Source organism: Sorex fumeus, unplaced genomic scaffold, assembly GCF_029834395.1.
Source record: "Sorex fumeus unplaced genomic scaffold, SorFum_2.1 ptg000131l, whole genome shotgun sequence".
Classification (NCBI taxonomy): Eukaryota; Metazoa; Chordata; class Mammalia; order Eulipotyphla; family Soricidae; genus Sorex; species Sorex fumeus.
Genome location: NW_026606188.1, coordinates 18259761 through 18277061, shown reverse-complemented (window position 1 = coordinate 18277061; position 17301 = coordinate 18259761). Strand labels below are relative to the sequence as shown.

The window sequence follows — 17301 nt, the reverse complement described above, 5'->3', positions numbered from 1 at the left end:
GTGTGGGGAACCCCCATTCTCCTCATCCCAGCTTTACTCCTACTGAGAGTTATTTTGAAAGGCAGTCTACCTAACCTGCTTAGAAGAATTTTTACCATATGCGCAATTTTATAAGTTCTTTCCAAACTACTAGACAGAAGTAGTTGGGTTCACACTCCTGCTTGTTTTCCAAGACTGGCTTGTGTATCATCCCAGTAGTGAGAACTGCTAAGAAAGCAGAGGAGAAGGCGCAAGGCCAAACCACAATTCTGACATGGAATTGGCCCCACAACAACATGAGATCCTATGAAATCGCATCCATGTGTGGCATGTCTGCCTTGATCTACTAGGGGAACATAGGAAGGATATATCCTCCCTGATTGAGCTATTTAATATAACAGATGGGAACTAAAGAAATGTGATCTCGAGTTGAAATTTAATGGTTTAGTATTAAATCCAAAATACTACCCAGCAGTGCTCCTGAGGACCATGGACCAATAGGGAAGAAGCTGCCTGTCAGTGTCACGGGTCATCTTAAAAGAGCCAGCACTACATTCTGAAGTGCTTTGCTCCTGAGGTCTACCTCAAAACAAACAAGCCCTTAGCTTCTCAAGAGTTCCATTCATTATGTGTGTGAAACCCTGTTTCCTTTTAAGAAAGCTCAGTTAGGGTTCTGGGGGCTGGAGCGATAGCACAGCGGTAGGGCATTTGCCTTGCACCCAGCCAACATGGCCCACCTGAGTTCGATTCCTCCGCCCCTCTCAGAGAGCCCAGCAAGCTACCGAGAGTATCTCGCCCGCACGGCAGAGCCTGGCAAGCTACCCGTGACGTATTCCATATGCCAACAACAATAACAACAAGTCTCACGATGGAGACATTACTGGCCCGCTCAAGCAAATCGATGAACAATGGGAGGACCGTGACCGTGACCGTGACTAGTTAGGGTTCTACATATGGGCCTCTCCCATAGGAAAATAATCACCACATTTAAGACATCAGTGTCCTAGAGTAGATAACTAGAAACCTAATGTCTGTGGGGCTGGAGTGATAGCATAGTGGATAGGGCGCTTGTCTTGCAAGCAGCCGACCCAGGTTCTATTCCCAGCATCTCATATGTTCCCCTGAGCACCGCCCGGAGTAATTCCTGAGTGCAGAGCCAGAAGTAACCCCTGTGCATCACCCGGTGTGACCCAAAAAGAAAAAAAAAAAAACCCTGAAGGTCCTTGAATGTCCTTGTGTTTCTTGTAATTATTTTTTTTTCCTTTTTGGGTCCCATCCTGTGATGCTCAAGGGATACTCTGGCTCTACACTCAGGAATTAACTCCAGGCAGTGCTCAGGGAACTATATGCGACCATATGGGATGCTGGGGATCCAACCCAGGTCGGCTGCTTGCAAGGCAAATGCCCTACCTGCTGTGCTATGGCTCCAATCCCATGTCTGTGTATTTCTAAATTTGCCATAAATTATTTTTTTTCAAAAGTTACAGTTCTGATTCCCATGAAACATAAAGCTCTCATTTACTATCCCACCAGTGGTTAGCAAGTGTAGGAACTTTCGACATGATCGTGGTTACATGATCTTCTCATTTTAAGACATCACAGGCCAGTTTTTGTTCATGCACCCATTTGCTCATCTTCCGCTTAAGTGAAATGTGTAGTTTACTAACCACTGCCATAAGCAGTTCAGAGTACAGAGTCTGAGGTTGCAGTAGAGGTCTGACTCCCAGGATGAAAGAGTTTGCTCCCTTTCTGAATGTCTGTTTCTTCCTCTGAGAAACAGGGACCCGGAGGCCATTGAGCACCTGCTGAATGAGCAGTAGCTGTCTCTGCTGTCTTCTCAGTGTCCATGTGCAGAATGGTTTAGCACAGCGCACCAGCCTTTGATGTCATGCAGCTGAGGATGCAGGCTGTTAACATCAGTCACCTGGCACGTGATCTGCCACAGGGGGGCGGGGAATAACCAGGGCCTCTCTCCTGGTTTCTAATCCATTAGTGATACTTTTCCTTCATTTGCAATGCTTCTTTACAACATTGTGTTTGTGATATTTGCTAAAACATCTGAGAGACATATCCTAACATGCATTTTCTAGGCTGAATTTAGACTTGGCAATTAAAATATTAAATTCATTCCATTTTAATCCTAGTGTGAAATTGTGAATGTGATGCCTCTTCCTTTGTAGCCGTATTGAACACCTCAAATCCCAGAATGACCTCCTGACCATAACTCTGGATGAATGCAAAAGCAATGCGGAGAGAATGAGCATGCTGGTCGGGAAGTACGAGTCCAATGCCACGGCACTCCGGCTTGCCCTGCAGTACAGGTGGGAAGGCCAAGCACGCCTGAGAGAGTAGGAATGAGCTTTTAGAAGACATTAGTGCAGTTGGGCCAGCAAACAGCCAAGTGATACATATTGAAAATCTACTCAGGCTGGGGCAATGCTCTTGCATGTTAGAGAATTGGGTTCAATCCCAAGCATCATGAGACCTCCTAAGCACCATCCAGTGATACTCCAGCACAGGGTCAGGACTAGCCCTGAGCACCACCAAAGCCTCAACTCCACGTCCCCCTCTCCACCTGCCAAAAAAAAAAATCAAACCAAAATATACAGCCCCAAAGTTCAAGAGCACTTGCTGGCTCGTAATTACACCAAAGCAGAGGGAAACAGACTTTCTTCCCCAGGAGGGAACGGTGTTCCCTGTCTAGCCTGAGTAATGGGCTGCCTGGCGTGCCAGCACCCAGAGCAAGTTCGTGGGCCTTTTCCCCAGCTCTCAGGAAAGAAGGATGAGAACACAAGCAAGACCCAGGCGGTCTGATAAGTGTTGGAGAGGTGACTTGCTCCTCTCGGTCTAGAGAGATCCAGTTCTCCATGGCTGCTCAGTGGGATATCTCACTGCTCCGAGCATCCTTCTGAGAGCCCCTCAGTACTACCCACAGGCTCAGGTCTGTCAACCCACATCTGTGAGGACAACAGTGCTCTCTGAGCCTCTAGCACATATGCCCTGGGATGGGTGTAAAGAAGAAAAGCGAATTTTCTTCCTTTAGAAATTCAGAGTCCAGGGCTGAGGTGTGTCACCTCTTAGCATGAGGTCCTGGGTTCAGTTCCCAGCACTCAATGGAGAGAGAGATCCAGACAAACTCCTGTTAGATCTCGAGTTTATGCCACTGTTTCACCAGCATCTGATGGAATTCTGTGACAGTTTGCCTCTCCTGAGCTGTCTTGTCACACTGAGTAGGGGAACTGTCACTGCTGCAGTGGAGAACTGAAGTTTTTCATTTCATTTTATTCTTTGAAATCTAAATTGCCAACAAAAGCCAGGGGCTCTGATTGCACAGTGCATGTGACCTCAAAATATTCTCCTTTCTGGGGTGTAGTGGACATATCAGTTACTATTGCTGTGCACTAGTTATGACATGCCTATTTCTCTGGGTTCAGTGCTCAGGAATCTGAGACTGACTAAGGAGGGAGCTGTGCTCAGCACCTCTAAAGAGATTCTGGCTGAGCTGCCACCCAGGGCTGTGACAACCGAGCCCTCACACTGGGCTGGCAGGTGTTCATCAAGAGATCACGTCCCTCACTGGCTGTGTCCAGCAGAACCCAGCTGCCAGCCTCCACCAGTGCAGAGAGGCCAAGGAAGAGCTGCCATGCCGGACTTTGTGCCCTCACACCTTGCCTTTTGGCTTCTGTCATTGCTGTATGCTGGGGTTGCACACACCTGGCTATGTTGTGTTCACACTCCAGGCTGTGCAGGTACCAGGATCCCGGTCAGCAGGGCTGCATGCTGGCATGGGGGCATGCAGTTGTGGTGCCAGGATAGAGCTGTCAGCCTCATGCGTAGGCAGATGCTTTCCTGGTCGTCTTGTAGCCTGATCCCAGAAGTGACACCCCCTTCTTCCAGCGATACCCTCAGGCTTACAGACCAGCCTGTGCTGTTGTGAAAGGGGCAGCAGTGTGTGGGCACCAGCAGGTCGGCCTGGGCAGGGGAGTCTCGAACTCGCCACCATGATCGACAGAGGGGCAGCAACCAGCCTCCCTGCTAGTGTCTCCTGGGCAGTTCTCTAGGCTCTAGTTGAGTTCTTTTAGGGGCAGGCACCTGCAGCCTGAGTGGAGCTGAATGAGATAAGTCAGGAAGTGAGAGGTTGCAGTGTCTCCTCGTATGGTATATGGACAGCTAGAGCAAGTGGGCTGGCCAGGGCTCATGGCGAAGCACTGAGCCTGCATGCCCGAGCACTGCCCCCATGTGCATGCTGGCCCTCGGCATTGCTGTATTGCCCAACCTAGCACTGAGCCTGATTCCTCAGGCATCCCAGGCCCTGTAAGTACTGCTTGAGAGCCCCTGCAAAAGAAGACTGAACTTGGTGATTGAATGGCACTAGACTTTAGTTCTGGGGACAGGGCACCCACACATATATAATGTTGAAGCAATATCCTTGACATCATTCAATGTTGGAAACTGATGGAAAAAAATAATAAAAGGAAAAATGAGCCAGAGAAATAGTTGCAGGGGTCAAGTTGCTTGCCTTGTACACAGTTTGCCCTGTGTCCCTTCATTTTACCCTGTGTCCATAAGTGGACCCCAAGTACCTTGAGCCATGACCCCTCAGCACAGAGCCGGGAGTAAGCCCTGAGCATGTGGTACAGGTTTGTTTTATGGATATCTTTATTCTAAAGCAGTAACTGTAATGTTGTAGACAAGAATCTTTCCATCCTCTCCTTGAATTACATCCTATCAGGAGGGAAGGAAAGGAAGAAAAGAGGAAGAAAGGGAAGGTAGTAAGGGGAAAGGGAGGCAGGAGGAAGTGAAGGGGAAGTGAGAAAGATGCAGTGAGCTGGCCTGACTGCACAGGGAGTGTTTGGGGGTGCTGGGGTTTGCCTTCCCCGCGGTCCTGAGCCCTGTGCTTCTATTTCAGTGAACAGTGCATAGAGGCCTACGAGCTCCTGCTGGCCCTGACCGACAGTGAGCAGAGCCTCATTGTGGGACAGTTCCGGGCATCTGGAGCCGGCTCCTCTCCTGGTGAGTGTTACGCCTCGGTCCCCTTCCTCTGTCCCCTGCTTCTCCTGCCCTCCTGGCTGCGGGCACATAAAACCCACTTAACCAACTTGTTAAGGATGTTTTCCTCATGACTGAGTTGATTGTTTATGTTGATGAACTTTTTTCCTCTATGGCTTGGAAACTCCCCAAGGCTAATGTTCCCAGGTCCTGTGCAAAGAAGGCTGCCATCGGGACACGCCCTCACGACCTCTGCCTCCCACCACAGCCCCCAGGCTTCCAGCCAGCTCCTTCAGCTTTGACATCTGCAGGAATCTGAAGCCAGTCTGAGAGAGGCTGGTCTGGGGGTTCCTTTCCTGCTTCCTGTCCAAGTTCCCTAGCCAGGCAGCAGGCCTACCAGTGACAGCCCTTCACAGCTCTTATAAAAGCATGACCATCCCAGCCAGGACACACTGCCAGCATTTCCATTAGAAACTTCATTTTATCAGGATCGTTTAACTGAATCATAAGACTCTATTTCTCAAACTTAAATAGATCCAAAAATGATGTTGGTCCACTACCAAGAGGGGTGTGTGTGTGTGTGTGTGTGTGTGTGTGTGTGTGTGTGTGTTTACTAAAAAAAAAAAAAAGAAGTGATGATTTAAAGGGAAAGATCAATGATATTACTTCCAGTTTGTATCAGAAAAACGTCCTAAATTGTTTTGTCCTTGAAAGGCACTGTTTTTTGATTGGTGGGTGCCTTAGGAACCACATCTGGCATGCTCAGAGTTTACTCCTGTCTCTGCACTCAGGAGTTACTCCTGGTGAGCTCAGGGAACCATATGGAATGCTGGAAATTAAACCCGGGTCAGCAAGGCAAATGCCCTACCCGCTGCACTATCACTCCAACCCCAAAAGGCACTTCTAGTTGGTTTCAGTTATATTTTTTCACTTTGTGAAGGAGTGCCACATCCCATAATCATCAGGGGCTACATTCAGGGTGTGCTTAAAGGTCACTCTTTGTGATTCTCAAGAGATTAAGAAGTGCTGGGGATCAAAATCAGAGCTACCCAGAGGCAGAGCCAGTATCTCTGCCCTTGGGCCCTTCCCCTGCCCTCAGAACCTCTTAGTAGACTGATAGCTACTCAGCACAGCTATTTGAGAGCTGGAAAAACTAGAAAAATCTGAATTTAGAATATTTCAGTTGAATAATAAAATGCTTTACCTTCGCCATGTATGAAACAAGCCCTTCAACATGACGATGGGATATACTCTCAAACCAGGAAGAATAGCACATGTCGATAAAGCTGAAAATAACCAGTGTTATCAAGGAATGGGGAGAAAAACCATATTTTCTGATTGGTGGGAATCTCATCTGGTTTAGCTCCTATAGGAAACAGTATGTTGGTTTCTCAAGAACATAAGAATATGACCCAGCAGTTCCATTTCTTGGCATCTATCCCCCAAACTCGAAAACATTAATTTGAGAAGATATAGGCACACCTTTGTTCATTGTGATGCTCAGTACAATATCCAGGATGTGGAAATAATCCAAATGTCCAACTACAGATGAATAAAGAATAAATTGTTGTGCACACACACATACACACACATAATGGAATACTATGCGGCAACCAGAATCAATAAAATCTTTTAGTTTGCTGCAACTTGGAACTAGAGTATCATGTCAAATGAAACTTGACCAAAGAAAGGAGAGAAAATAAGAAGATGTTCTCAGTTATCTGTGCTACAAAGAAAAATAAAGCAAAGGAGTAAATATTCTTGAATGATGATCAACCCTATTCCTCGGATCACAAAATCAAGCAGGGTTGAGTTGAGAATGGAAAGTCGCCGAGAATTAGCAGTAAGAGCGTTGGTGTAGGGTAATGAGCCTGCTGGGGGTGTGTGGGGGGGGGGGGGGGAAGGGGGTGGGAACGATGACGACTGTGGCACCCATCCATCAGAGCCCTAAGTGCCCACAGTATCAAAACATGTTACTTAAACTACAATAATTATTTTTAATAAAATACTACTTGTCTATAATAAAAGGTTAAATCATGCAAGTTTTTACTATACATATGGGTCTGGATAATATCCTGCTCTGTGAAGTGATCAGGAGAGAGAAAAATGAGCTTTCTCATCTCAGGGATATAAAGAAACATCATAAAAGAGTGAAGGCAACAGGTCAGGAGAACTAGTGCTGAGAAGTGAGTGGGCTGGGGCTCTCTGGAGGAGGGTGTAGTGTTGGAATAGTGGCTCCCTGCATGAAACATTCAAAGAATTCTAAGTCACAGAGTTAAATGTTCAAAAAATTAAATTTTAAAAATGAGCCCTTTACTATATCATGCCTTCTTCCAAACATGATTCATAGAGCGACCAGTGGGTTTGAAGGATGTGGAGTGTCTTCTTAATGGAAGGATGTCAGAGAAATGGCTGTGTCCAGGGACCCTGCACCTGCAGGACCCGGGCACCGAGGTTTCTCCCCACCTCTCCAGGGACTGATCTGAGAGAAGAGGCCAGGGCAGGCGCCGTACAAAGAAAACAGTGCCGTGCTGAAGTGATATGTTTCCTCATGGGTTTTGTCTCCTGATCGTGAAGCTCTGTGAACATGTGAAACTGTGGTCCTTTTACCTCAGTTTCTCCCTGCCCTCACTCACAAAGTACACTTTAATGGGACAAGGTACAAGCCTGGATAACTAGGAAAACCCAAAGCCCACTCAAGTGAGAGCATGTAGGCCAGTCTTTACTTGCCCATGAGGAGACTGAGGTTAGGAAGAGGATGCCTGTGAGGTCCAGCTTCTGAGGGGCAGAGGCTTCCCTAGAGTGCAGTCTCCATGCTGCTGGCCCCTGCTGGCCCCCTCCCACTTTGCTCTCCCACCGACTATCCACACGGACTTCCAGCTGTACCTCCCGGCTCTGCCCTGGTTGATTCATTGACTTCTCTTCCATGTAGGAGACCCATCCGGGGGCGAAAACATCACTCAAATGCTCAAGCGAGCCCACGACTGCCGGAAGACAGCGGAGAACGCGGCCAGAGCCTTGCTCCTGAAACTGGATGGCAGCTGCGGGGGCGCCTTGGCAGCGGCCGGCTGCAGCACACAGCCCTGGGAGAGCTTGTCCTCCACCAGCCACACCAGGTACCAGGGGCTCGGGAAGGGCGGGTGCGCCTGCACCCCCAGTTCACAGCCTAACACCCAGGGAGTTAGAATTGATCTCAGGGAGCAAGAAAGAACCTCTTTGTTTTGCCAATGTGAAGCCCAGGAAGGGGTGATTTGCCAAGAGTGTGGAAGGAGTGGGCGCATACTGTATGCTGTGCTGTGTATGTGCTGTGCATACTCCTGTATGCTGTGCTGCCTTCCCTTTATTCATGGCTCTGCTTGTTACCGTTTCTGAATTCTGCGTATTAGGTCCATGTCTGAAAAGATCACACAAAGCGGTAAGCTCTGCAATATATAATTTTATTTGGCACAGGTCAAACAAGCATGGGGTTAGAAAGCCAGAAAGTCAGAGTTGGGCCTTTTATTAGGAGAGTGACCCCTCTCTTGTTTCCAGGGTCCTTTTCTTACACTCTAAAAATACAAAGGGCTTTCCTGACCATCTTGTGCCACTCCCTGGTGACCTTTCTCTTGATTGGTTCAGTGGTTATCTTCACTAACTTCATGCAGGGGTAATTTCTGCTTTTTCAGCTGACCCCAGAAATGGGTGGGATTAGTTCTGCCTTTTTGGCTGATTCCCTTAAATGGGTGTTCTCTGGTTGACCTGACGGTCATTGGCAAAAGCTGTGCTTTTCCAAAATGGCTGTGCTTATGCTAAGCAAGGGAAGCGGGGCTAAGTGTTGTAGGAGGGGAGTGGGCCTCACACTGAGCACTTGGGATAACCAGTACCCATTTACTCGGAAGAGTCATTCAACACCCAGGACACAGACTGCTTGCATCCTGGCTCCAGGCTATGGTCTCTCCCTCCCTCAGGGCTCTGTCCTTTATAGGCACTTCTCAGGCAGTAACGTTGTCTGTCTTTTTTGCCACAGATCTCTTATGACCCCGCATTAGTAGTATGAACTTACAAAATGGTATCATGAACTTAGCAAATAATCTTGTATGATCAAGTTCAGAATTTATGAATCTAGAAATCTGGCCTCTGTAAGTCTTCATCCATACCATTGGTAGGTGCTTGGGATTTGGGATGCATCCATCAAATGTCCTGTCATGAGCCAGATCCTCACAGAACTGGCTTCTGTCAACATCAGCTGGGATTCATTTCTCCTCAACAGTGTTCTGTGAAACAACATAGAACAAAGCTAACTATTCAAGGGACCTACTGTTCATGACAGAGGTGGAAAGGAAACTGACGACCTTGCTGAGCAATATTTGCTCAGTGATTGACTTCTTTGGGGTAGGGTAGATGAGAAAGAAGCCTTTCCAACGGTCTTCTTAACTGTGAAGCCCTTAACACCCAGTTTTGTGTGTAGAAAGTACTTTCTTAAAAGGTTCTCGGCCAACAAGACTCACCCCATTTTAACAGGTAATAAAACTTTGGCTCACATGTCTGTGAATGACTCGTCTCTGTCACATCTGTGGGAATCAGGACTCTTTAGCTAGGATATTGGCGTGAACAGTTTTGTTCCTTCCACTCTGGATGGTGTGACTTTGAACCCTGTGTCAGCCTTGCCAGTGACTTCCTAGGATTAGTCCTTAGCACTGAAAATCATCAAAGGGAGTTTGAACCAAAGAAAAAATACTGAAGTTTTCTTGGTGTGTGATATTTGAATGTACATATCCATCTCCCCATGGCAGGCCCCTCTGCTAAGTCCATCCATTTGCCTGTCCTGCTGTCCCCAGGGAGGATCTTTCCCACTAATGGACTTGGTCAGAGATCCACAGAGGACTTCTCTCCTCCTGACTCCTGCAACAAATGCCTCATTCAGAGGGCACAGTCTATCATTTTTTCCTGGAAAGCCATATTCTCTTCTTAATGGCTTTTCCAGAAATATGTAACCTGCGATTTCCCTGTTGCTTTAGAATAAGGAGCTCTTCTGTTGTCAGTGACACTGTCCTGTTGAACACAGGCACAGTGAATGTGTGCAATTCCGGTAGTGCAAGAGATTTATATCACATATGTTGTGCTCACACATCCCTTCCCAGAAGTAATTTTGTTATATTAATCTAAGTCAGAGGCAAATTTGGAATCAGAAGTGGAAAAATGTCCTTCCTGTCTATAAAAGTGGAGACGATAATTTCGAATATTTTTAAGGAATATTTTAACATATAGATGGACCTTTAGTTGCAGAGTTTTCTTAGAGAAATTTAATTTTGGCAGCAATTCTGCTGGTTGAGGTAAATTCCACACATAATCTCCATTTTCAAAATGAGTAACTTCTTTGAAGAATGGCCTTTGAACTAAAGCAGTCTCAAATGGATGTTCTGATTGAAGTATAGAGGGACTTTAGCTATTATTTCATCCAATTCTCCTTTACAGTTCATCTTTACCCTCTGCCCCAAGTCAGAGCAACTCCGAAAAGGAATAGAAAAACCACACACAGGCATTACGTAGCAGCCACATAAATGCAGCTGGCATTAACTGTGGACTCAAAAAAGTCTCAGGCCACCAGACCCTTTCATAATTATAGCAGTATGTTTGTAAATCCTACCATTCCTACTCAGACGAATGCTGCAAGTGTCAACTTCATAGTGGAAAGCAAAGGAATGTTCTGAGTGAGCTTTTGTGACCTAAACGTTCCTTTCCTCTCAGTAACCGGCTGACACAGAATGCTAATGAGAAAGTCAGTGTCTGACCCTGAGTGCTCAAAGGACACAGTCTGGCCTCCCCCGCACACAGGCCATCCTGATGGCAGGAGGGAGTCATGGGTTCAGAAGGAGCAACAAGGAGAATAGAAAAGGGAGCGAGACTCTGTGGTCAGGCTCCCAGGAAGCTGCTTTTTTGCCCTCATTGATGAAGGCTGCCAGGGCCTCCTCAGAAGGCATCATCATCTTAACAGACAGAGTAACTCCGTCATGCAGACTGCCGGGATGCATGCGTTGATGCCCATCACAAGAGAAGCAGGACTGGGAACGCTTCATCAGTGCACTCTTGTGTCAACTATCAGTTTCAGTTCCTTTGATCGAAGACCAAGTCATCAGTCTGTGTCTACAGAAGGTACGTGGCCAAGAGGGCTGGAGCCACAACGGACTGCCCCAGCCGTGAGGTCACATTGAGCCCTGAGTGCCTCCAGGGAGCAGGTCAGCCCCTGGATGGCCACTCGTGGTGTGTGTCACTTCCATGTGCAGTGAAAGGAGAGCCCAGCCGTCACTCTCTCAGGTGGTCCCAATATAGGTAGTTCCTCTGCCTTGACTGAGGTCAGATCCGCCAGCTGAAAGGGAGAATGGGGCCGTGCAGCCATCAGCGCGGACCAGCAACCTGCTTCAGGGAACATAGTTGGGCCCAATCTGGATGTCTTTGTAATCAAAGAAAGAGAAACGCTTGGAACTCAAAGCGTCAAAACTCCTTGGAACTCACACTTGGAAAACTGAATTCTGTTGTCTGGGCCTAGTCACATTCCTGACAGTCAGCTTTCGCTCACATGTTCTTTTACCAATTTTTTCAGTTCTATGAGAATGGGTAGAGGCCAGAAAATGTGCATTGTTTTACCTTTCTTCGCTAGGATCTTGTGTGTGTGTGTGGTGTGTGTGTGTGTGTGTGTGTGTGTGTGTGTGTGTGTGTGTGTGTGTGTGTGTGTGTAAAATCATGCCAGTTTTATCCACACTAGAAAGGGAAAGGCAAGGAAAATAATTTGGGATATATTATATATTACCACAGATTTAGCTGTTAAGACCCTTGGTCACAGGTATCATAGAGATTGCACAGCAGTTGCCTTGCACAGGGATGACCTGGGTTCGAGCCCCAGCACCACATATGGTTCCCCAGCCCCTGCCAGGAGTGATCCCTGAGTGCAGCCAGGTGTGGCCCAGAAGTGAAACAAAACAAAGACACAAGCAAAAGACCTTTGGTTGCACATGGCAGGAAAAGTGGCTCAACCAATCAGAAGTGTAGCTGCGAGGCTATAATTCTGGGGTAGGGGGTGGAGGTCCTGGGCTGGTGCTCACGGCAGTACTGTAGATCCCCGAGTTCCCAAGTCCATGCTGCTCTCCCGTCCCTCGTGCTGCTTATTGAGGACAGAAGGCCCACAGCCTCCCACATGCCCACAGGAGCTTGGCCAGATGAGCTAGCACTAGAGGGAAACCCACCGTGGGTTTGGCCAGGCGGTCCCAGGGGGCTGCGGCCTTTGTGGATCCCATATGGCCCCTGTGTGTGTGGAGAAAAGGAAGCGTGGAACGGGGGTCAGGAAGCGCAGAAGCCCAGGGAGCAGTGTGCCTGGATGGGCACAGCAGGCCACCAGAAACACCTGGTTTCCAGCACAGCCCGGGTGGGCAGCACCTGCCCTCTCTAAGTGACGTGGGGAAATCTCTCTGTGGCCATGACAGGAGGAATGGTCTGTTGGCTCTACTCCTGCTGAGCAGCGCTGCCAGTGAAGCCAGACAAGAGAGACAGACAACTGTTGTGAGACCCGGCGGTGGGGAGGGGTTGGGAGGGGGGGTTGTCGCTTCGAGACAGGCCTGCAAGGCGGCCCCACATTTCCTCCTAGATGCACTCCATCTCTCCTGCCTGTGGCTGCTCTGTTCTCCCGGCAGTGGCAGGCTACTCACATTCGTTTGCTCTTTCTGAATGTGACTATTTCATTGTGAAAAAATTGCCAGAGCTCCTTGTCCTTATTTGTGTCATTCTCGCGCAATTTTCATTGAAGTGATTTTGAGAAGTAGAATTTTTTGCCTTATGAATGACTAATACTTTAAGTATTAAGTGTTCACGATTCCATTACCTGGCAGCTGCACAGACAGGGCCTCCTCCCCTCTTCCCCTCACTGCATGTGGGAAGTGTATACTTTTTCAGTTGGATCAGCCTTTCAGCAAAAATATATGAATGTGTTCCAATTAATTGTTACAGATATTAAAAATTGTCCCTCAGGCCAAAGGAGTTAACAATAGAATTTTTAGGTCTCCTGACTGATGTGTGACTCTAGCAACTGAATCTGGAATAAGTTAATATTTGATTTTAAATACGTGGTTTCCAACACCATTACAGCATCACCTTAAAAAAGAGAGCCACATACATGAAACCTGTCTCCTAGACATCTGTTTCTCATTTGGATGGGGGGCAGGGGCTTGCAGTGGGTGGGGCACAGACGGCAGTACTCAGGGGCCATGACGAGGGAACCAGATGAGGACCTTGTGTACAAAGGTTGCCCCCCAGTCATTTGAACTGTCCCCCCAAATGCTTCTTATTTTTGTCTTTCACTGTCTTCTAAACTCTGGGAACATAAAGCGAGAGGGTTTTTAACAACTTTAGTGTCTGACAGCAGATTTCTCATATTTGTTACATTTCCCCCTCATTTAACCTCCACCCCTAGAGAACCTTTAAGTGTGTACAAAGCGAGGGGATTTCGACTGTATTGAGTGTTTTCAGTTCTTGGAGTTAAGGAATTGTCCTGAGTGGAGGAATGAGGACTCCCTAGCCCAGCAGTAAGACCTGGGTGGACGTTTGGAGGGAGTTTGCAGCGATAGCAGGTAAAGCACTTGCCTGGCATGCAGCTGACCCAGGTTCAATCCCCAGCTTCCTATGTGACACCCTAAGGGTCAGGACTGATCCCCGAGTGCAGAGCCAGGAGTAGCTCCTGAGCATCACTGGGGTTGGGCAGTTGACGTGCCCAACGTACTGCTTGGCAGAGAGGTCACTCATGGATGGTCTGTAGGGGTCACTGTGTGACCACTTCCTCCAATCATCCTTCAGGTCTCAGCCAAGCAGGCCATCTGTCCCTGAGAGGCTGTTCCCGGGTGCAGATGGCAGCCTGTGCTCCTGGGGAAGTGTGGCAAACCCTGAGAAATCATCTCTGGTTCTCAAGTGAAATGTTCCATCTTTGAACTTTCTGCCAAGGCATGCTAAAGAAGGTGAAGTTTTCTCCTTCTCCATCCTATTTTAACATCTATTTCCTCCAATCCCTTGCCATTGTCATTGTTGCAATGACTAGTTTGCACTGAACTGGCCTTCATACTCTCACACTGGCTGAATTCTCACACCAGCTGTGAAACGCTCACTGGCTTTGATATTCTCATACCAGCTCTGATACTCTTACTGGTCATGACACTCCAACACTGACTGTGATATTCTGACACTGACTGTGATACTCTCACACTGGCTATTATGCTCTCACACTAGCTGTGATACTCTCACACTGGTTGATACTCTCACACAGATTATGGTACTTTCACACTGACTGATACTCTCATATTGGCTGTGATACTCTCTCACTGGCCGATGCTATGATACTTTCACACTGGCTGTAATTTTCTTACACTGGCTGATACTCTCACACTGGCTGTGATAATCTCACACTGGCTATAATATTCTTACTGACACTCTCACACTGGCTGTGGTACTTTCACACTGCCTATGATAATCTCACAGTGCCTGGTATTCTCACATTGACTGTTACTCTCACACTGGCTATGGTACTTTCACACTGCCTATGATACTCTCACACTACCTGATACTCTCACACTGGCTGTGATACTCTCATACTCACTGATACTCTCACACTGGCTGTGGTACTTTCACACTGCCTGTGATACTCCCACACTACCTGATACTCCCACACTAGCTGTGATACTTCTCACACTCACTGATACTCACACACTAACTGATGCTCTTACACTGCCTGTGGCACTCTCACACTGGCTGTGGTACTCTCACACTGGCTGATGATCTCACACTGGCTATGGTACTTTCACACTCACTAATGCTCTCACACTGACTGTGGTACTCTCAACTAGCTAATACTCAGCACTGACTGTGGTACATGCATGAGCTCACCAAAAGTCAGGCTCACACATTGTGGTGCTCATGCACACCAAGTTGTGGTACTCTAACGATCACATGCATTTTTTGTTTTGGTGCCAGGGATCCTAGGATGACTAGATGGTGCTTGGCACACATGGGCCTGTACTGGGGTCGGATTGGTGACATCACACTGTGACAGGCATCCCCAGGACTGGATGTTCCTTCTATAGTGCCAGATGGGGAATTGATTGGAGGTCAGGTTGGAATCCCATGGAGAACAGGGGATGTTGAAAAAGGGGTTATTTGAATAAACCTGCATCTAGCAGGCAGACCCAGCCAGGGGTGCACACACACGCACATACACGTCAACATGGACACATCCTCCCAAAGCCTGTCCTGGTACTCTTTGCCCAGGCCCACTGGAAGCTATGCAGAGAGTAAGCCAGCGTGAAGGGATTCCAAGCAGAGCCTACGGAAGAAGAAACAGCATCCAGTCTGGCCAAGCTCTTTATTTAAAACTCGAGCAGAATGCAAGGCCATGAGCCATGCTGCTCTGGGCTTCCTCTGCAGTCCCCATCCCCCTTCCCCCCCCACCCCGACGAGCGTCTGCTTCCCAGCCAGAGGGTTTGTGGGTTCACCCTCACCCAACACACCCCAGCCACGGCACTGCACCTTTAGGAGCCCACCCCTCCCTCACCATCTTCCTAATCTGCAGCAGGACCAGGGCTGCTTTAACTGCATCTGGACCCTGCTGTGTCTGGGAAGGGAGAAAGAGAAGCGAGGGACTGCACAGGATGGCACTTGTCTTGCCATCACACTTGCCCCTGGGTGGAAGTGTTTGAAAGTTCTGAGTGTCTGTGGCCTGGGATTCTTTGGTCTGTTCTTCCTCCCTGAACACGCTCCTCATAGCTGAGACAGTGAAACCAAGGGCTTCTCCTGACGGAGCCATGCCAGGCCCTCATTGCTGCAAAGCACCCCAGTCGCCAGCCCGCCTGATTCCTGATCTCTCATACGGTTCTTAGGACATGTTTCACAGGGGCGGGTGGGGGGGGGGGGGTAGGGTGAGAGGGGAGAGGTACACTAGTAGCTGTGGGTGAAATTGGCAACCCTTTAAGTTCGCATTTAAAATGTTTCCAGGGGCACATTGTGTGATTTTTTTTTCCTGAAAAGGTGGCATTAAGCCAAATGTATTTAAGAATCTCTGTTCTAAATGGTGTCCTAGTCCATTCAAACACTGACTTCTTTGGTTCTTCCAAGGAGGGTCTTTAGTCTGAGGGGACTCCCTCCTCCACTCACTTCTGGGGCTACACAGAAGCCTTGGGCGGTAGTCAGCCCCATTCCCGTGCTGCATTGACTGACAGCCAGAGGCCTTGCCCTTAGCCGTGATGCCAGACTGACTGGGCGCAAAGGAACCTGCTTCCTGAGAGGGTTCCGAAGTTCCACGCCCTCCATGCCCAGGGTCTGCAGGGTCTGGCCCTCCTCTTCTAGATTATTCCTTCATGGTTTTCTTCTCTAACTGGCTTTTTCCTCCAGCTTCATCCTTTTACAAAGCCCTGCCCACATCCATGCCTATTTTGATTTCATACTATTGTTTATCCCATTTCCTCACTTAAAATAGCTCCACCGAAGGAGGTCGACTCTGGTGGCAGAAACAGTGCATAAACACATTACACCTCAAACTCAACCATGAGTAACTTTGTGAATCTTTAAAAACTTAAATTACTTTGCAAAAGAAAAGCTATGCACATACAGTTTCGATTGTCACTAAACTTTCCTTTGGATACAAAAAAGTAAACAATAGCTCCACAATTGTTATCATGCTATAATATCCACTGTTTCTTCCTTTTGATATAACTCATCAAACCCACTGTCCCGAGAAACAGCCTCTCTATCTTGTTGCCTCTGTGGAATTGTTTTCCTTGGAGTCCACATGTGTGTGATAGGATGTGGACGTTTCTGTTATTCTCCCTCCTTCCCTTTCCGGAAGGCAGTGTTCGTACCTCGCTCTTGGCACTGAAGCAGCTTTGCAGGGCAACTGCCAGGACAGCCAGCGAGCGCCATGTGGCGGCCTCACAGTTGCTTTCCCCTCAGCACCACCAGCTCCACAGCCAGCAGCTGTGACATGGAGTTCACCAAAGAGGACGAGCAGAGGCTGAAGGATTATATCCAGCAATTGAAAAATGACCGTGCAGCAGTGAAGCTGACCATGCTGGACCTGGAGAGTGTCCACATCGACCCGCTCAGCTACGACATCAGGCCCCGGGGTGACAACCAGCGCCTGGACCTGGAGAACGCTGTGCTCATGCAGGAGCTGATGGCCATGAAGGTAGGGGACCGGGCTCTCGCAGGAGCTGATGGCCATGAAGGGAGGGGCCGGGCTCATGCAAGAGTTGATGGCCATGAAGGTAGGGGCTGGGCTTACCAAGGAGCTGATGGCCATGAAGGTAGGGGCCAGGCTCACGCAGG

General features: G+C 48.3%; 1 protein-coding gene across 1 annotated transcript in view; it reads left to right on the top strand.

The window, feature by feature from the left end:
• MCC (MCC regulator of WNT signaling pathway) overlaps nt 1-17301 on the top strand; it is a 275994-nt gene that overhangs the window by 245649 nt on the left and 13044 nt on the right. The window contains exons 10-13 of the mRNA XM_056139034.1: nt 2160-2300; nt 4889-4992; nt 7901-8084; nt 16927-17161. Of these exons, the coding sequence (XP_055995009.1) occupies nt 2160-2300; nt 4889-4992; nt 7901-8084; nt 16927-17161 (664 nt within the window). The remainder of the gene's footprint in view (nt 1-2159; nt 2301-4888; nt 4993-7900; nt 8085-16926; nt 17162-17301) is intronic.